At 37.1% G+C, this 22,830-nt stretch overlaps 2 protein-coding genes across 3 annotated transcripts in view; both read right to left on the bottom strand.

Annotated features, from left to right (window-relative positions):
• The window catches only part of SLCO2B1 (solute carrier organic anion transporter family member 2B1), a 136,569-nt gene that overhangs the window by 89,471 nt on the left and 24,268 nt on the right, over positions 1-22,830 (bottom strand). The window contains exon 1 of one of the 2 annotated variants that reach the window (XM_063432366.1): positions 6,127-6,207. The exons of the other annotated variant lie outside the window; for it this stretch is intronic. The gene's annotated coding sequence lies outside the window, so the exon portion shown is untranslated. Of the gene's footprint in view, positions 1-6,126; positions 6,208-22,830 lie in introns of those variants that run through there. 2 annotated transcript variants of the gene reach the window in all.
• LOC134585967 (olfactory receptor 6N1-like) overlaps positions 12,987-22,830 on the bottom strand; it is a 137,657-nt gene continuing 127,813 nt past the window's right edge. Inside the window, exon 2 of the mRNA XM_063441464.1 lies at positions 12,987-13,118. Within this exon, the coding sequence (XP_063297534.1) occupies positions 12,987-13,118 (132 nt within the window). The remainder of the gene's footprint in view (positions 13,119-22,830) is intronic.

Below are 22,830 nucleotides of genomic sequence, written 5' to 3'. Positions count from 1 at the left end.
ATGAGTCATGCATAACATAGAACGGTATGGTACACAACATGCAGGTCTGCGCCAATTAATGTAAAACCATGGAACTCGCAGGTTCCGTGTACATTTAAGCAGCTTGTGAGACACGCAGGTCTCCATTGTTATTGGGTTCGTTGCATGCCAGTTGGTTACTAGTTAGTGGACAGTTGCAATGAATTACTTGCAACCACTCATTTGAGCAGGGTTATCACTACCTGTTCCTGCTTGTCAAACTTGCGTGTTGAATTTATATGTATGTTTTGTGGATGCATTGTACTGCATTGCTGAAAGGTTGTCACTTAAATGATTTGTTATAAATGATAATTATAGTAAGCTGCAGCCAATTAGCGTATCCTGTATAAAATGCAAATTACATATAAAATAATAAAAAAGGAGCCCTTTAAGTATTCTCCTTTATACAAACTGTCTCTTATACTTAAAATGTCCACCACCTTCATTCTGTCCTGAATAGATATCACATATACAAGTTGATAGACTATGTATGAAAATCGATGCCCTGCAGCATATACGACGATCCAGGTGCTTATTAACCAGTTAATATTTGTCCTGTAACTCACAGTAATTATAATGCTCCAATTATTGCCTCAATTTAAAATGTTTGCCTACAATTTTAACCTAATCTTTTCAAAATGTGAAATATCAAGAAATATATTATATATAAGAATATATCGATATATAAAAAAACTATATAAAAATATTAATATTAAAAAAAATATATGAGTTTTAAAATATCATTTAAAATGTTTATCCAGAAATAGTAATTCAAAAGGAAAGCATGTTTGGATAAGCATTTGAAAGATGTAATATTTTTGGGCTAAACGTTTAAAATTATTTATATTTTTAAAAAAATCTGCTAATATTTTGTTTTCTGTATGATATTATTTTTATTTATATTTTAATATTTAGAAAATAGTTTTTTTTCAAAAATATGAAATCATTTTAAAAGCTTATATAAAAAAATATTATTGAGGCCTGTATAATGTTTTGAAAACTATTTAGAATTTTAAGATATTTTATAGACACTATATGTCCCTCTAACCGCCGTGTATATTGAGTTTATTCTATACTGTGTAAATGTTTCCGTTATAAACATAACTGCAAGCTTTCTAAACACGGGAACAAACGTCGAGCTGTGATAAATCCATTTATTTGTATTGGCAAAGAAAGAAACTGCTTTTTTTTTTTTTAATTTATTTATTTTTTTTTAGAAATCTCTGCTCCGTCTTTAATGAGAGTCAAAGCATTAACATTTAAAAACGATAGATGTGACTGGAAAACATTAAAGAGCCATAAAATCGGGAGTTTCCGATAATGGTGTCTTCAGATTGACAATTGCAGATTAAAGAACAATCCTAAAAAGTTTTTTTTAATCTAAAATGCTGACTTTGGAACAATGGAGATAAGACTGAATAATGTTTCACTAATTCAGATTAGATAATACGAAGTGTTAAAGTTATGTCTGGGTCCGATTCCAGGAACTGTTTGTATTGAGTACATAAAGACAAAGTGCAGAGAGACAATAACAAATAACATAGACATAGTCAGCGTGTTGTATTAAGAAACGCATCAAAAAGCAACGGAACATATTAAAAGAATTTATTGTAAACTTTAAAACGTTTAAAGGATTTTTAGATGGTTGGTAAATAAACCATTTATAAACTCAATTAATTCAAATCTAAATTATGAAAAATGACAGGAATAGCAATTTTAGACACAAATAACAGTTTAAAATAAAATAAATCACCGGTTTAGTTATTTCATATCTCACAATATTTCAAATGGACAAAAAGGGTTTTAGAGGTGTAAATGGGAGTGTGGACAAGGGCGAGGTTGCTCTGAGAAATTCTAAGTGACTTACTAATAACAATTTAAACAATTTAAATGTAATTTATAACAAAAACAATGTATCGTATGGACACAGACTAGCTGTGCCCATAATAGGGACTGTCCCTCCAACATAGGGACACTTAGGAGGTATGTTTTTTTTAGTATGGAATTTGTGCAGTTCCTTATTTAGTGAATAATCACTTACTGTTAATAGTATTTTTGGTCCAAGACTATTGAAGAAACTTGGACATTTTCTTTCACAGAACAAGTCAAAGTTAGTGATTATCCTTTTTTAAAATATTTTTACAATGACCATGTTCTCAAATGTCATAACTTATAATAATTTGCATCCTAAGGTTCCTCGAATCTTTATGATTTGCGCTTTATTCTATTTGTTTTTAGATCATTGTAGCTGGTTTTGAACATGATGGTTCAAAGGGTTTACAGATGCCCTGAAGCCCAGTGACCTGTGAATGGAAGATTAATTGTGGGACTAAAAATAGCTAAAACACAAAAAACCTATTTAGAAAATATTTAAAATGTACCTGTCATGACAGATTCACCTTAGCAGTGCTACTTCCTAAAGCAATATAGTAATCAAGCTATCATAATGATAAACTACCACAATTATTCACAAACAGGAGAATACTCGGGAATTCACAGTTCATTCATACTGAATTTCTCATCTAAAATCAAAGTAGATATTTTCAAATTGAGCTTCTTTTTTTTTTTTGATACTTGCAATTTATTTGTTTGTGGTTTCATGTATTGCAAAGCAGAAGTCCAAATTGTGCGTTACATTTGTTCCATACATTGGGTTTGTAGGCAGTTACATCACAGTATTAAACCTCTATGGAAATAACAACAATAGGCAGAAACATAAGAAACCAAAATAAACACAAAAACTGAATTAACTTTATAACCCAGCTATAAAGAAAATGACAAGGCATGTTATTCACATATCGGACCCTACGCGTTCCGATCCCCATATATAGTATATGTACCTTGTAGTAGTTAAATTCCCACCTGGTGTGATCAGAAAGGATTTAATCATGAAGATCACACCGTTTGTAGTACAGGGAGCAGTGCCTAACATGTATTCTGCTCTTACCACCTGAATCGAGCCATTCTCATTCTACTACCAACCTCAAAGTGTGTTTAATCTTTTGTTCGGAATCCTTATTATATTTTTTTGGACCAATACCCACCAGATGATATATCTAGCCCTTTTTTTATTGCCCAGGCTGCCCGCAGTGCTTCCATTATAATCACTTCACCAAACTGGAATCTGGATTCATTGTGGGGGCCATAAACATTGATTAGTGTGTATGGTAAACAAGTGAAGTTTGTGCTTTGGTCCACAGATACATAAAAAAGAGAACAGAAACTATTGGTTTGTAATTCCTGTTCTCTTTTTCATGTACCCGTGGATCAAAGCATAAACTCCACTTGAAGCAAGTTTACTGGATACAGAAAATTGTGAACTATACGCGGTTGGAATTGTCTATTTCTGTTTTTTATTTATTTGTGCATTCGAGCAACCTTTGTTTCTCTTTTTTTTGTGTTGACCTGGTAGTGAGAATAGAGTTCCACATTACAAATAGTAATAATAATAAAAAAAGAAATTAAAGAAAAACATAATAAAGTAACTATTACCAGTTTGTCATTGAAAAGTGCGAGATAGTTCTAGCCTAACGAGTGATAAAAAACAAAAGACCGAAATATCCTTTAGTGGGGGATCGCCCTGTGCAAGTGCAACTGAATGAGTGAAATTGGTTCTCCACCATCGCCCATTCTTCTGGTGCCCATCAATTGGCCTACATTAAGGAGGACCGATCTGTAATAAGAATCCCTGGACTAGTGTCATACTTTTATTTTTTTCTCTTTCCCCTTCTTTTTCTCCATTCTTTTTTTCTTTCTCTCTCTTTTTTTTTTTTTTTTGAATATCCATAGTAACTGAAAGACATTTTACATGTGGCGTATTAGTGGCCCCACTATTTAAATATTTTTCATCCTTCTCTTGGGGATGTGATCAGCTTTTCTGCTCAATTTTCTTTTGACATTGATCTTAACTGGGAATACACCCATGAAGAATAGCTGAGCTACTCGTAGAGCTTTAGTAATGTGTTGAAAGGCCTTCTGCCTTCCTCCTGGACATTGTATGAGAAGGAAGATCTGAGTAAAGCTGGATGTTTGCAAAAAATACTTCCATATGCGACGCACAGTTTTTCTAATTATGCTGACATACCATGACATACCAGTACGGCCGTGTCTGAATGGAGTAAGCTCTGTCACTCCATTCTTATTTTCCTGTGGCTATGCAGGAGATATTTTCACCAGTAGAGTGTTATAGCAACTACAGCCCATATCCACTAGTTGTTATGCAAGAGGGAGGGGGAATCACTTGCAGGAGGTTTCTCCTTACACAACGCCATTCCATTTTCAGTGTAGGTTTATGCCCTCTTTGTTCCTATACCAAAACTAATATTGACAGGTGAGGGTAGGGGCTGCATTGGTTTGAAGACTATTCATAAATCTTTTTATCTTCTAGGACACTGTGTAGACAGAATGCTATGGTCTTCATCTAACCTTTCAGAACAATAGAACTACAGCTTGCATGATGCTTTGCCATTCTAAAGCATCATGGGAGTTGTACTTATACAACATTTGTGGATCTACCTTTTGGGCACGCCTGCCCTAGAGGGTTTCTGGTACACTCCGCTGGCACAATCATTCAAGTAAAGTGAAGAGATTCCATAGTGAAGCATTAGTCTGTGCCTCCCTATTAGAAGCATTTTCCTGGACGATCACTGCGATTTAACTAGGCAATAACATTAAGGGATACATTCATTAAACAAGGGATCGTAGATAGATTACAGGGACATTGGACATTCTACGTCAAAGTTGGCTACACTTTGCAGCTCTCGTTTAGTAAACAAACCCCTCTAGCTACATACTTTGTGGTTAATCCATTGAACAGTGATTGTGGTGCATTGATATTGAATTCCAAATTTCAGGCTAAAACTGGGGGAAAAAAGTCACACTTGGTTACGGTTACAGATTGACAATTTTAGACTGACTTTTGCAATTAAGATTTCAATTCACCTCAATTAATTATTTTGGAAATAAACCCACATGATGCAAAATAGCCGGTATATTGGTACATCTATCTCTAATACACAGCGATTTCATTATATTCCTGTGTAAAGCTATGTATGTGAGAATTAAATCGGGGCTTAAATGGCTGCATCTTTGCTCAATTGATAAATACTTCATCACACATAATTGGCTGAGACATAAAGCGAATCCCAATCATCTATTCTGGATAAACTATTTTTGAAATGGCTTTAAAGTTCCGGCCAATAAAACGTATAATTATATTAATTTTATAATTAAAGGAACATTAAATATTCAGTATAAATTCAGCTTATATAAATAGAAACATTCAGAGTAGTTAAAAATATATCTACAATAAAAGCGTGCCTGCCTTTGCTTGTTTTATCCAAGAAAGCCTGTATATAACGGTTGATTGGAGAGTGCCATTACTTAATACTCCATTCTTAAAGTTTCTGGTCACATGATTTAAACTTCAAGTTAAGGCTTAAACCGGCAATCAACACAAACTTTATCTAAAACACCAATTTCCTCCTTCTCCCTGTTCGTACTCGTCCCAACTTTCACATTTGTAACTGAGTCTGTCTCGGTGTGCTATCTTTATAAAAAACAAGTCACCCTTAAAGATACATCACTTTTTTTTTAAGTAACAACAATTCCTGGGAATGCTCAAACAGTGTTAAACATAATGTATTTGCACTCTTCCCTTTAATATAATCTAGAACGTTTTGGGGAATGAATTTATCATTTTACTCAGTTTACTGCAGCCTCCCCCACTCAGGGTTTATACACTGAATAAAAAGTAAATGTGGTTTTCAATTCACCAGGGTTAACCATTTAGTGATAAAAGTTGAAAACATTGTAAAACATTTTTGTCACTCATTTTAACCCGTCCAGATACAGGGAAAATTCTATTGCTGTAGACACAAACAGGTAACATGAGGGCGGATTTAGAGTGAATTTCAAATTTAAAACCAGAGAAATCAAACTGAATTGTTTCCATTTCAGGTATTTGAATCTTAAAGTTTAAATTCACTTTGAATTCTCACTGTCGTGAATAACCCTGAAGGTATTAATTTCACACCCTCTAGCACTCACATATAGTCACTTATTGCAGTGCAATAAACCGGGGAAAGATAAACATTGAAGACACCTTACCTTAGTGTACTGTTCTATATTTACCTCCACCCTACAAACAGAGACACAGGTAGAGATCACAAATACTGCTTCTGGTTTGGCAACTCCACTGAGCTACACTACAGCCTTACATCACATTGTGTAACCTTTAAACACAAAGCGACCAATGAATGCATTGATACTAAGGCAGCCCAGGAACGCATGTCACCCGAGGGTCCATAACCTCGTTATTTAACATAACCCATTATGTAAGTTATGTATTGCTATCACTAACCCAGGACCTGTGGGGCTTAGCTGGATCATGGTTACAGTTTGGCGGTTTGAACAATGACTTGCCAATCTCTTATTAATTCTCCACGATTCTTGGGTCGAACAAGTCACAGCTGTGGATCTGATGTTTTCTAAATAAAGATTCTTAAAAGAGCAATTGCTGGCTCAGTGGCCAAGTGAAAAGGCCTTGGTCTCGTAAACCAAAGCTCACAAAAAGATTTGTCCTTTGTAATTAACTCAAAAGATCAATTGCTAAATTTCCAATCCATTCCAAGTGATCTTTAGCTATAATGGAATTTATTTGCAAAAAAAAACACCATCACAATGGTTTGATGACAACTTAAATTGCAGACATATATTTCAAGAATGATGGAGGTTGGAGAATCCTTCAGTATTATCTGTATATTCCTTCTTTTAGTTCAAAATGTGAATCTGACCTTCATATTCAGCTTTATGATAAAAAATACCTCTTAAAACAAATAAAATCATACTTTGTGATGTTTTTATAACTATTTGACTCCAGCAGTGATATTCCATGGCTGTTCTATGCCTTGTTTATTTTGGTTAAAAATCAGAGTAGCTAATTAGTACAAAACACATTTTTAGCAATTATTTTTAATCCCATGTTAAATTAGCTACAGTCAGCAAGTCTTTATTTTTTCTGATTCACAAAAAGTGTAATCACCCCTCTAACATGAGCCGAGATGTAACAATCTGTGCACATTTCACAATCAAATGTATTTCTAAGAAACATTCAATATTTAAATACCTTTCACCAGCACGAAGCTCCCTGACCTTTTACAGCCATTGTGTAAATCTCTGTTTTGGTATCAATCCTAAAACAATACATTTTAATTCTAATTCAGAAACAGAATCCCCCCCCACAGCCTATACATATGCAAATCCCCAGGCTGAACTCTGATTATATAAATGTAACAGATAATATGTGAGGCACAGCATTCTCTAGTTAATATGGCCCGTTCTTCTGGAAACAAGATATCGAAATGTGGTTTGGCAGCTTTTTGTTCCAGTATTCAAACTAATTGTACTGATCCTTCTTGTTGTCACACATTTTGCTGTCCGCTTTTTAACCCTTCCCTTTTATTTTCTACCCTAAGATCTCCTACACAGAGATTCTATCTCTATCCAGCTTGTTACTTAACAGAACCAGACCCTCACTTCATGTACTCTTATCAGTAACATATACACAAATGTAACCGTAATGATGGCTTGTGTTGGATAAGATCCGCAGGAAGCAAATAATGATTACGGAATTGCACAAAAACAGTTGTTAAGTCTGTAAATGGTTTAATGATGGCATGAGTGTCGGCTAAACAATTTGCAACAACATACGTCAACATGTTTTCTAAGCGGGGGCGTGGCCTGACCGTTCATGAACACGGACGTGTGAACGATCAGCTCCGTGGGGACTCCCTGTAAAACAGCGATTATACCAGCGTACAAAGCGAGATCAACCCATCCCTATAAGCGATAAGCCTACCACCATTCTGGGCATTATGGCACAACGCCTCACCAAGAGAACAAAGGTGAAAGAAGCTTCTAATTTACAAATCTCCGCTATGGCCTCATCTCCACGACGCACGCAAGATGGCGTCGAGAGGCCTACCTCACCAGCCTCAAGCTCCGGACGGAGCGACGGCACCTCAGTCTCCCACAGGGATCTCCCTGCCACAGAATCTGCGATTCAGAAGATGCTCAACGGACTGCAAGCGTCCCTGCGAGCTGATTTTGCACAACTCTCCAAAGAAATAAGAGCGGAGGTTAATGCATTGGGAGAGCGTACAGATTGTATTGAAAGCAAAACTGAAGAAATCATCACTGCACACAACAACGTCGTAACAGCCCTTGATAACATGGAGCATAAGCTTCAGTCAATCATTACTAAAATTGCCGACCAAGAAGACAGGGACAGGAGAAACAATGTCCATATAAGAGGCATCCCTGAAAGTATAGGCCCTAATGAGCTGAGTGACTATGCCCGCCGGATTTTCCGATTACTGGCCCCTGACCTCCCAGAGTCCGCACTGTTGCTGGACAGGATCCACAGGCTACCAAGGCCTAAACATCTGCCGGTGTCAGCGCCAAGAGATACCATAACGCGGGTACATTATTATACCACTAAAGAAACCATAATGGCTGCCTCTAGGAAGAGCCCTCACCTACCTGAAGAACTCGGCAAAATTCAGCTGTTTACAGATCTTTCGGCCCACACGTTAGCAGCTAGGAGAATCTTACTGCCGATTACAAGCGCTCTGCGAGCGGCCGAAATACCCTACAAATGGGGTTTCCCGACACGTATCATCGTGAAAAAGAACGGCGTCGAAAAACACATAGGGAATCTGGAAGAAGGGAAAAGAGCACTGTCAGAATGGAACTTACCTTTCACTACAGGTCCCACAGAAGGCACGATTGCATCCTCTGCGACCAAGTCACCTATGAAAATCTCCCAGGACTGGGAAACACAACGCAGGGATAAATGACTTACACTACATGGGCCCGGACGGGCCTCATAAATGGATAAATACATCCATCCTTACCCAATGATGCCCTGGACGGGTAACATATAATTGCCTTTATTATGCAGTAAAGTGCCACCAAGGGTAGTGGGATTGAGTAAGGTTAGTGCTCAAGGCGGGCATGCAGGACCCAGGTCTCCCATATTATAACTATGCAAAGGTACACACCCTTGACACGCAACTCACAATGTTCATTGATAAGAGTTAAGGGATGGTATTTTCCCCATGACTATGTGGGGGTGGGCATAATTGTGTTAATGGATCCTTATACTTTGAGACCCACTGAGGCCCGAACATTAAGCCCAGTCAAGAAGGCCTCGCAGTTTGCTCGGTCCTCCGTGGCCACAGCTAAGCCCCTACACTGGTGACCCTAACCCCCCGAGTTAACTCCCTTTGAATCCCTAGTCAGTGTCTGAACCATACTCCAGGTTGGTGCAGGCCAGTGTACCCGTGAGACACTGTGAGTTGATATCTAGACATGGACAATTAAACCGGGATAAGTAATGCTGTTTATTTACAACTGTTTATTTACAACTAACCGCGGTTGAAAACTGCACCATATTCCATACGTTTCATATTTTCTTTTTAAATTCTTGTTGTTGTTATGCAATATGATGTTTATATCACCTTCACCATGTAAATGTATACCACCGCGCATACTACCCACGACACTGGGTGCATCTCTATGCAAAAGACTCACGTTGCCTCGTGACACACCCAGATGTCGATGGTATAGATATGTTGGCGACTAGAAGCGAATGTGCGCCGGGTGGCTGGGCTTACTGTGCACTCCACGCCGCTGGCCTACCTATCTGACACATTGCTGCCAAGATTCACTATAACCTGGGAGGTGCCCGCTCAACCCATAGGAGTTGATCTCCCCTAATACATAGGGGTCCCCCTCTAACCCCCAAAAGGGCTTCAATGCCCGGACAAGCTAGGACTACCGGGTCTCACCCCAGAGACCCTTTTACTGTATATAGTTGGTTATGTTTTCCCGGTTTCCCCCCCCCCCCCTCCACCCACCCCTTCCCGCAAGGCAACTATAAAATGTCAAAGTAAGACAATCAAGATATTTTCGACACAGCAGAGGCCGCCTTATGCATATCATTTCCAGACCAGTCCGGTTATACCGTGGGTACAGGGTATACTGATCTGCATGCCTATCGCCCAGATGCCTACTATCTTCTCTACATCAACATTCCTGAACGACACTAAAGATAGTCTAGGACCTTCTCTGAACACAACATGTCCCTCAACATCCTCTCAGTAAATGCCAAAGGGCTAAATACACCACATAAGAGACGTATGGCCTTATTAGAAGCCAAAAAACAGAAAGCCCATGTAGTATTCTACCAGGAAACCCATTTCCAAACGACCAATCACCCGAAATTCTCCTCCAAACAATTTCCAATCGGTTACCATAGCACCTATAAGACAAAGAAACGGGGTGTCTCCACCTTGGTCAGTAAGGACGTGGCATTCCAACTGGTAAAGAAAATTTGTGATAAAAAAGGCCGCTATCTCCTACTCCAATGTATAATTAATAATGCACAATATACCCTGGTCAATGTATATGGTCCACACACTGAATGTCATACCTTTCTCGCACAACTCTTAGAACTAACGATAGCCTACAAATTTGGAGATGTCATAATAGGTGGAGATACCAACTTCATCCTAGATCAGACCCTAGACACTACGTCCTCCTCCACAATCTCACAGCAAACAACGACTCAAAGATCTTGTTCCATATCACATATAGATAAAGTACTACTCACACACGACTTCACAGATATATGGAGAACTTTACATCCCCTAGACAAGGATTACACACACTACTCCCAGGTGCATGGATCATACTCCAGAATTGACCGTTTCCTTATTCCCTCGACTTTAATTCCGAAAATAGTCAAAGCGGATATTGGCGATATCACATGGTCTGACCATGCCCCAATCTCGATTTCCATAGCCACACAATACCCCACATCTGGGAACCGCACCTGGCGCCTCAACGATTCCCTCTTAAATGACCATGAATTGGTTGCGCAAATCAATAAAGAACTTCATACATACTTTGCACTAAATGATATAGGAGGGATGACCATAGATACATTGTGGCAAGCCCACAAAGCCGTAATTAGAGGACAGCTTATTAAACATGCTAGCTATAACAACAAAAGGAGAACTAAACGTTACATTGATTTACACAGAGAATTAGCCTCACTTACATGAACGAATAAAACAAACCCATCTCACACCACCACCACACGGATCCTGGAGCTACACAATAATCTGAAAGAGATATAGTTGGAGAAAACGACTTATCTCCTAACAAAGATGAAATATAAATTTTTCCATGAGGGAAATAGAGCAGGGAAAACCCTGGCTGCGCAACTTAAAGCAAGAACCCTCTCGTCTAAAATTGCCTTCCTCACCTCGAACCAAGATAAAAAAATTACTGACCCTCAAGCGATAGTTGACGAGTTTAGCCAATATTATAGTGGCCTCTATAATCTAGCCCAGACACCAGACTGGGCTAAGCAAACGGACATAGACTCCTAAGCAAACGGACATAGACTTATTTTTGCGTGACATTGACTTGCCTTCCCTCAACCCAGACGAATGTCAGGCTTTAACTCAACCCTTCTCAGAGAAGGAAATACTTACTATCCTCGACAAATTGCCGAAACACAAGTCTCCTGGCCCTGACGGCTTTACGAACATGTATTACCACACGTTTCGAGATACGCTGGTACCATACATGAAGACACTCTTTAACCGTTGCTTCCAAACTGGTTCCATGCCCAAAGCGATGTTACAGGCCCACATTTCAACCCTACCAAAACCCGGGAAATCACCGACTCAATGCTCAAATTTTCGACCTATATCTCTGCTGAACTGCGACACCAAAATTTATGCTAAATTGATAGCCAACAGGTTGAGCCCAATACTGACACGTATCATTCACAATGATCAAACAGGCTTCGTTAGGGGTAGGCAAGGTTCTGACAACACTTGGAAAATTCTAAATATCCTCTCACACATTGTAGATCAAAAAACCGAAAGCCTACTATTGGCTTTAGATGCAGAAAAAGCCTTTGATAGGCTCAATTGGGCTTATATGATATCAGTTCTCAACAAATATGGTTTCCCACAGGAGATGACCCGGGGCATCTTGGCATTATATAAATGCCCAACCGCACAAGTTTATAGTTCAGGCTTTACCTCACGCCCGTTCGCCCTTTCCAACGGCACTAGGCAAGGCTGCCCGTTGTCCCCTCTTCTTTTCATTCTCGCCCTGGAACCTTTACCATACAAAATTAGAAATGACCCATCTATATCAGGCATAGACATTGGCCCCTCAACCTTCAAATTATCAATGTTTGCAGATGATATTCTATTATCTATCAGTAACCCAATAACAACGATCCCCCGCCTCATCTCTATACTGCAGGAGTATGGTAAGATATCTTACTACAAACTAAATAACGCAAAAACCCAAGCACTACCCCTCCACATACCTGCAACACGAGTAGACTTGCTTCGACAATCCTTCCAGTTTGACTGGAGACAACACAATATCACCTACTTAGGGGTGAAGCTAGCATTGCACACCCACAAAACGCTGACACTAAATTACGGACCGATCACACAGACTTGTAAGTCGCTGTGTCATCAATGGAGAAGCGTACATTTATCATGGCTAGGACGGATTAACACTGTCAAAATGGTGCTGTTACCAAAAATCCTCTATATTTTTAGGATGCTGCCAATACAGGTACCTCCGCATCTCCTCAAGACCATCCAAGCTATCATTTCCAGATTCATCTGGAACAAGCGTAAACCACGCTTACAAATATCTATACTACAGCAAACCCGCGCTAGGGGTGGCCTGGGGGCGCCAAAATTAATCACATATTATGAGGCAGCCGCTTTGGACTTTGCCATTCGATACCATGCTCCCAAACATACGTTCCAATGGGCCGATATGGAATCTGATAGATCTAAACCGCATTCTTTACTCCACATTATGTGGTCTCCGAAGATACACAGGCCACCAAAACTATTACTTTATCCCACTTCCATATTGATGCTCAAATATTGGGACAGGTTGATGGCCACAGTGACAGAGAAGGGGAAGTTCTGCGTAGCTGCTCCTCTCAAAGCCTTAACGAGATTGTCGCCTTGGCTGTCCTTAAAAACCTGGTCCAGACATGGTGTGAAGGTTATCAAAGATATATGTACACAACAGGGACTCAAGCCATTCCCGGTATTACAATCCCAATTTAATGTTCCTAATTCATGTATTTTCCAGTACTTGCAACTAAAAAGCGTTATCTCCACCCATATATCCCTGAACCCCCAGATCCAGTCTTATCGACTGCAGGACACAATGGAGATTTTAGCTAGATGCCAAAACTCACCACAAAAACCCAAATCCCTTTCGTTATGTTACCGAGTCTTGCTTGATTACAATACCCCCCGTTCTTTCAACTTTGTACAAAAATGGGAAAAGGAGGGCATACCAACACTCACAGATACGCAGTGGCTATCAGCGCTAACTGCTCTTTCGGGCCTTACCTCCTGCTTTTCGCACGTAGAAGCGCATAAAAAAGTGATATATAGATGGTATCTGACACCGCAAAGACTCCACCAAATATATCCTAGTACCAGCCCACGTTGCTGGAGATGTTGCGAGGGCACAGGTGACATGATGCACATATGGTGGGGATGTAAAGGGATAGAAACGCTTTGGACACAAGTTCACTCACTCCTGCAACAATTACTCCAACATAAAGAACCCTTGACACCAACACTGACACTCCTATTGATCTTCCCTTCTCACTGGAAGAAAGCAGATAAAAAGGTAGCCTCCATCATAATCCTGGCAGCTCGGCACCTCTTAGCACAAAATTGGAAGACCACTAGGTGTCCCTCCAAAAAGGAACTACTAGACAGGATATTTCAATACTACAAATATGAACTTTTAGCTTCCACCTCACACATACGCAGAGAAAGTGCTGTAAACATCTGGAAACCCTTTTTGGAATTAACTCACTATACTACATCCACTGTAGACACACCTGTAGCCATAACCCCACTAACACCACAGGCTTCGTGACACAGTCACCTCTACATACAAGACTAGGTAGAGACGCTTTTGACCCATGAACAGGGTTACCCGCTATTAGCAGAGCCCAAAGGATATAAATCAAGGATACAAATCAAACCATACAGGCTTACTTGTGTGTGTGTGCTAGGTATATTCAAGAACGCAAATGCATGGCCGCCCTGCTGTGTTATTATGTGCTGTGTTATTATGTGTTACTGTGATATTATGTGTTACTCTGTTTTACTCTATAACACTTGTAACAATAGTGAAAGTAAGCTACCAACAATGTTAAAACTGACTGCCTTGAATGTATTATTTCCCTTCCCCACCCCCTCTTTATTCTGTACCCTTATACCCCTCCCTTTTTGTGTAACAGTTAAATACTCGAATTTTGCGATTCGAGAAATAAAAAATTATCAATGAAAAAAAAAAAAATTTCTAAGCGACGTGAGACAACATTTTCAGAATGAGATATTCCTCTTACAGCCTCAATACAACCCATTTCCTTTTTGGTATTTATTTGGTAAGGTCTAACAAACCCTCATTTATTTTAATTTCCCAAACTGTTTATTCAGCAGTAATATTATGCAAGATGTAGAAAAGTGCAATATTTAAAGTGGACACGCAGGTCCTAGCAGTGAAAGCAATACGTTTAGTATACAAAGTAATCAACTGGATAAACATCCACAATGCAGGGGAAGTATTAATGGCATTGCAATAAGTTCTAATTAAAGACAGTGCCATTGTCTACTCGCGTCCTCTGTAGGCAAGCTGGATACTCCCAGCTACCGAAAGATCAATCAAGGTATATTACCAAATATTACCAGGTATACAATGTACACTGTAAGTATCTATGCGGAGTAGCTGTTAATCATCTTGTCTGTGAATTGAAAAATACCTGTCCCCCTATCTAGGTAGGAGGCAAATGCATGAGCGTAGGAAGATAAGGACAGAGAATAAAGTCAAAGATTCGTAAGAGAAGAAGAGAGAAGAGAGAAGAGAGATAGGGTGGGACGGGAACTATCCCACCTGCCTAGAGTATGTGAATCTCCCCATCACAGGCAGTGGCGTACACATGACCCATGGGGCCCCGGTGCGAAAATTGATCCGTGTACACACACACTTAAAGGACCACTACAGACACGCAGATCACATCAGCTCAATGAAGTGGTCTGGGTGCCAGGTCCCTCTAGTTTTAGCCCTGCAGCTGAAAACATAGCAGTTTTAGAGGAGCTTCCGTGATTCTCACTGTGAAAATTACAATGAGAAGACACTGAACGTCCATAGTAAAGCATTGAGTAATGCTTTCCTATGGGTGGTTTGAATGCACGCGCGACTCTTGCCGCGCATGCGCATTCGGAGCTGAGAGGCGGAGGGATCCCCAGCACCAAAGGAGTCCGGCGCTTGAGAAAGGTAAGTGCTGAAGACACACACACTCTCACGAACAGACGCATACACACTAGCTAACAGACACACACAGTTACTGACAGAGACACACTCAGCGACAGGCATACATACACACTCACTTACAAAACATACACTCTCACTGACAAACACACACTCACTAACAGACATCAAACAGACTCACTAACAGACACACACAGTAACACACTCACTGACACTCACTAGCAGACACACACTCAATAACAGACACACTCACTAGCAGACACACACACTAACACTCACACACACTAACACACACACACACATACACACACTAACACACACACACTATCACACACACACACACACACACACACACACACACACACACACACACACACACACACACACAAGTATAATGTACAGAGTATATGAGCCATATATACCTATATAAAGTATAATGTACAGAGTATATGAGCCATACATACCTATATAAAGTATAATGTACAGTGTATATGAGCAATACATACCTATATAACGTATAATGTATAGAGTATATGAGCCATACATACCTATATAAAGTATAATGCACAGAGTATATGAGCCATATATACCTATATAAAGTATAATGTATAGTGTATATGAGCCATACATACCTATATAAAGTATAATGTATAGAGTATATGAGCCATACATACCTATATAAAGTATAATGTATAGTGTATATGAGCCATACATACCTATATAAAGTATAATGTATAGTGTATATGAGCCATACATACCTATATAAAGTATAATGTATAGAGTATATGAGCCATACATACCTATATAAAGTATAATGTATAGAGTATATGAGCCATACATACCTATATAAAGTATAATGTATAGAGTATATGAGCCATACATACCTATATAAAGTATAATGTACAGAGTATATGAGCCATACATACCTATATAAAGTATAATGTACAGTGTATCTGAGCCATACATACCTATATAAAGTATAATGTATAGAGTATCTGAGCCATTCATACCTATATAAAGTATAATGTATAGAATATATGAGCCATACATACCTATATAAAGTATAATGTATAGAGTATATGAGCCATACATACCTATATAAAGTATAATGTATAGAGTATATGAGCCATACATATCTATATAAAGTATAATGTACAGAGTATATGAGCCATACATACCTATATAAAGTATAATGTACAGAGTATATGAGCCATACATACCTCTATAAAGTATAATGTATAGAGTATATGAGCCATACATACCTATATAAAGTATAATGTACAGAGTATATGAGCCATACATACCTATATAAAGTATAATGTACAGAGTATATGAGCCATACATACCTATATAAAGTATAATGTACAGTGTATATGAGCCATACATACCTATATAAAGTATAATGTACAGTGTATATGAGCCATACATACCTATATAAAGTATAATGTACAGAGTATATGAGCCATACATACCTATATAAAGTATAATGTACAGAGTATATGAGCCATACATACCTCTATAAAGTATAATGTATAGAGTATATGAGCCATACATACCTATATAAAGTATAATGTATAGAGTATATGAGCCATACATACCTATATAAAGTGTAATGTACAGAGTATATGAGCCATACATACCTATATAAAGTATAATGTATAGAGTATATGAGCCATACATACCTATATAAAGTATAATGTATAGAGTATATGAGCCATACATACCTATATAAAGTATAATGTACAGAGTATATGAGCCATACATACCTATATAAAGTATAATGTATAGAGTATATGAGCCATACATACCTATATAAAGTATAATGTACAGAGTATATGAGCCATACATACCTATATAAAGTATAATGTACAGAGTATATGAGCCATACATACCTATATAAAGTATAATGTACAGAGTATATGAGCCATATATACCTATATAAAGTATAATGTACAGAGTATATGAGCCATATATACCTATAAAGTATAATTTACAGAGTATATGAGCCATACATACCTATATAAAGTATAATGTATAGAGTATATGAGCCATACATACCTATATAAAGTATAATGTACAGAGTATATGAGCATACATACCTATATAAAGTATAATGTACAGAGTATATGAGCCATACATACCTATATAAAGTATAATGTACAGAGTATATGAGCCATACATACCTATATAAAGTATAATGTACAGAGTATATGAGCCATATATACCTATATAAAGTATAATGTACAGAGTATATTAGCCATATATACCTATATAAAGTATAATGTACAGAGTATATGAGCCATATATACCTATATAAAGTATAATGTACAGAGTATATGAGCCATATATACCTATATAAAGTATAATGTATAGAGTATATGAGCCATACATACCTATATAAAGTATAATGTACAGTGTATATGAGCCATACATACCTATATAACGTATAATGTATAGAGTATATGAGCCATACATACCTATATAAAGTATAATGCACAGAGTATATGAGCCATATATACCTATATAAAGTATAATGTATAGTGTATATGAGCCATACATACCTATATAAAGTATAATGTATAGAGTATATGAGCCATACATACCTATATAAAGTATAATGTATAGTGTATATGAGCCATACATACCTATATAAAGTATAATGTATAGTGTATATGAGCCATACATACCTATATAAAGTATAATGTATAGAGTATATGAGCCATACATACCTATATAAAGTATAATGTATAGAGTATATGAGCCATACATACCTATATAAAGTATAATGTATAGAGTATATGAGCCATACATACCTATATAAAGTATAATGTACAGAGTATATGAGCCATACATACCTATATAAAGTATAATGTATAGAGTATATGAGCCATACATACCTATATAAAGTATAATGCACAGAGTATATGAGCCATATATACCTATATAAAGTATAATGTATAGTGTATATGAGCCATACATACCTATATAAAGTATAATGTATAGAGTATATGAGCCATACATACCTATATAAAGTATAATGCACAGAGTATATGAGCCATATATACCTATATAAAGTATAATGTATAGAGTATATGAGCCATACATACCTATATAAAGTATAATGCACAGAGTATATGAGCCATATATACCTATATAAAGTATAATGTACAGTGTATATGAGCCATACATACCTATATAACGTATAATGTATAGAGTATATGAGCCATACATACCTATATAAAGTATAATGCACAGAGTATATGAGCCATATATACCTATATAAAGTATAATGTATAGTGTATATGAGCCATACATACCTATATAAAGTATAATGTATAGAGTATATGAGCCATACATACCTATATAAAGTATAATGTATAGTGTATATGAGCCATACATACCTATATAAAGTATAATGTATAGTGTATATGAGCCATACATACCTATATAAAGTATAATGTATAGAGTATATGAGCCATACATACCTATATAAAGTATAATGTATAGAGTATATGAGCCATACATACCTATATAAAGTATAATGTATAGAGTATATGAGCCATACATACCTATATAAAGTATAATGTACAGAGTATATGAGCCATACATACCTATATAAAGTATAATGTACAGTGTATCTGAGCCATACATACCTATATAAAGTATAATGTATAGAGTATATGAGCCATTCATACCTATATAAAGTATAATGTATAGAGTATATGAGCCATACATACCTATATAAAGTATAATGTATAGAGTATATGAGCCATACATACCTATATAAAGTATAATGTATAGAGTATATGAGCCATACATATCTATATAAAGTATAATGTATAGTGTATATGAGCCATACATACCTATATAAAGTATAATGTATAGAGTATATGAGCCATACATACCTATATAAAGTATAATTTACAGAGTATATGAGCCATACATACCTATATAAAGTATAATGTATAGAGTATATGAGCCATACATACCTATATAAAGTATAATGGACAGAGTATATGAGCCATACATACCTATATAATGTATAATGTATAGAGTATATGAGCCATACATACCTATATAAAGTATAATGTATAGAGTATATGAGCCATACATACCTATATAAAGTATAATGTATAGAGTATATGAGCCATACATACCTATATAAAGTATAATGTACAGAGTATATGAGCCATACATACCTATATAAAGTATAATGTACAGAGTATATGAGCCATACATACCTATATAAAGTATAATTTACAGAGTATATGAGCCATACATACCTATATAAAGTATAATGTATAGAGTATATGAGCCATACATACCTATATAAAGTATAATGTACAGAGTATATGAGCCATACATACCTATATAAAGTATAATGGACAGAGTATATGATCCATACATACCTATATAAAGTATAATGTATAGAGTATATGAGCCATACCTACCTATATAAAGTATAATGTACAGAGTATATGAGCCATACATACCTATATAAAGTATAATGTATAGAGTATATGATCCATACATACCTATATAAAGTATAATGTATAGAGTATATGATCCATACATACCTATATAAAGTATAATGTATAGAGTATATGATCCATACATACCTATATAAAGTATAATGTACAGAGTATATGAGCCATACATACCTATATAAAGTATAATGTATAGAGTATATGAGCCATACATACCTATATAAAGTATAATGTATGAAGCACCTATAGATGCCAATACGATTCCATCCGGAGGTTCTGAACCCACTCACCGCGAGCAGCCAGTCAGTGAATATGGAAATATCCTGCTGTTTCTTCTTTTGTTTTACATATGACTTTTAAATCCATCAACAGAAACAATAACCAGAAGAGGAAGAAGTGAGGGGGAAGCAGTTACGCATATAATAAAGACGGGAAGCTGTCTTCAAATGGATTCAGATAAAGTGTAAGGGTTCATTCATTCATTGAAAACGTAAAAAAAAGTGACCCTGGCTGTGTATGACTACAACTCCTTAATGGGGCACTACAGTTACCAAAACAACTCTAGCTTATTGAAGCAGTTATGGTGTATAAATCATACCCCTGCAGTCTCACTGCTCAATTCGCTGCCATTTAGGAGTTAAATCGTGTTGTTTATGCAGCCCTGGTCACACCTCCCTGCATGTGATGTGCACACCCTTCCTAAACACTTCCTGTAAAAAGTCATCTAATGTTTACATTTCCATTATTGCACAGTCAGTTATGTAGTATTTCTCTTGCGCACTTCTATTAGAGTATGACTATTTTATTTCTTATATCAAGATTTTTTTTTACCTCTAGATTACTGAGTTGCTACAACAGAGGCTCTTATGGGATTAAGGCAACTTTCTCATCTTTTCTAGAGAGGAGATCTGAGTCTCTCTTTTATAACACTGACAGCTTAAAGGGACACTCCGGGCACCAATACAACAATGCTTTTGATAGATTTTAGACTCATCAATATGCTGAATTTGACGTATGCTGAAATCTTTATAGATTTTGCAGACCCCCAAAAATGTTTTGCAGACTCCTGAACCATAATCCTGCCTCCTTAGCCATGCCTCCTCATGCCACAAAGGTTTCCTTATCAAAATTATGCCCACAGTCTCAGTCCTATTAGCACTGAGTGAGTGGCTTTTAAATTACAGCCTGTCTGCAGACAGTCAGAGAAAATAAAACCAGGTAGTAATAAACTTCCTATATGTCTCCTCGGGATCCCTCTCCTAATGCAGGTCGTTTTGTATTTCAGATCAATCAGTGCTGTCAGTGGCTGAGCTGTGTACATACATTTGATGAGGAAGTATTTTTCCTGAGTGAGGGGCGTGGCTAAAGAGGCAGGTTTATGGTGGAAGATTTTTCAAACAATTTATTTATTTTCTATAAAAACTATAAAAATTGCAGCACATTATTGAGGCCAAAACCTGTCAAATGTATGGTGCCCAGAGGGTCCGTTTAACAGATGATCACTTTTTAAATATAATATATTTTGCTACATTTGTGAATCAGCGCTATATTGTATCTGCTGATCCAATGAATGGAATTGCAGAGTATTTTGAGATGGTTTTGAGATGAAAAACAAATATGTTCGTTTTTCATTTCAAAACCATATATTCTGTTTCTTATTTATATGTTAAACCTCCTCTAATCTTCTCTATCAACATAACATAGCTACGTAACTCACAGAGCGCAGGCCGTAAAGCTGAAATGATATACGTTTTGCTGTTATGTGAAAACCTGAATAGCCTTAGAATTACATAGTAATTGTGCTAAAAATAAAAAAACATGTTTAGTTTGTGGCTGCATGAATTGCCATCTGTTTAACCACATTGAGAATTGGCCAATAAAGGAAGAAATCAAAACCAACCAGAGAGTACCAGAGAGTACACAAGCAAGGTGTCAGCAACAGGATGTTGCAGTCATTTCATCCATCGTAGCCCTGGAAAATACGTTCTTTAAAAGTAACCATTTGTAAAAGGGCACTGAGTTCAGAGAACACTATGCCTATAGCTTATCCAGATATATATAGTGACTTTTTCATCTTCTGGGGTCTTTGTTTAGCTTGCAAAAGCCCATGATGGTACCGTACCCCCTTGGTGGCCGCAGGTGCAGAAGAAGGTAAGCTTTACTTTCCTGAAGGTGGCCCTCATTTCCACCGCCATTGTCTTCTTGATGGTCCTCTTCAGCTCTTGGTGCTATATCTCTCGGAAGCCCATGTCAGTGCTGCACACTAGCGCATATGTGAGAGTACAACAAGACTGACCCTACATAGATATTGTCTTGCGATGCTTGGGGAAGGTGACAAAACTTGACAAAGGTCGTTTTACCATTTAAACTACACCATTCTTTTCTTTAAGAATTTTAGGAGAAAAAGCTTGAAAAAGAAGAAAAGAAGAACAGATTAGGAGCGAGAAAGAGGCGAGGTACAGATTGAATCTAGGTATAGTATATGGTGACTAAGCCACTTTAAAATGCTCTACGAATAGGAAAATATATTGTTTTGATGCTTATAATTAATCATGATATATTTACTGTAGTTTGCACTTATATTTCAGGTTAAAAGCAGAACTGACTTATGAAGAGAGTGGCCCTTTTATTCCAGCACTTACTTTTTTTTGCTGGGTATGCGATTGTCCAATCAAACACTTCTTGTAGAGAAATAATGAGGTCAAAGTTTCATAGACATAGTGGGCTTTATTCAGATTTAGGGATTCATATATAACACAAAAAGCTCAAGTGCCATATTGAAGTCTTCCATTAGAGTGGTGACTGGCAATATAAACCTCTTTTTTTAGGGTGATAGAAAGTTACATTGATGTGTAGTAGGAGCTTTGACTAGAGCTTATCGGCTTGACCACTTCGGCTTGATGGGAAT

This window comes from Pelobates fuscus, chromosome 1, assembly GCF_036172605.1.
Source record: "Pelobates fuscus isolate aPelFus1 chromosome 1, aPelFus1.pri, whole genome shotgun sequence".
In the NCBI taxonomy this organism is placed as follows: Eukaryota; Metazoa; Chordata; class Amphibia; order Anura; family Pelobatidae; genus Pelobates; species Pelobates fuscus.
Note: the sequence above shows the minus strand (reverse complement) of the source record. Positions and strands in the feature narration are given on the sequence as shown.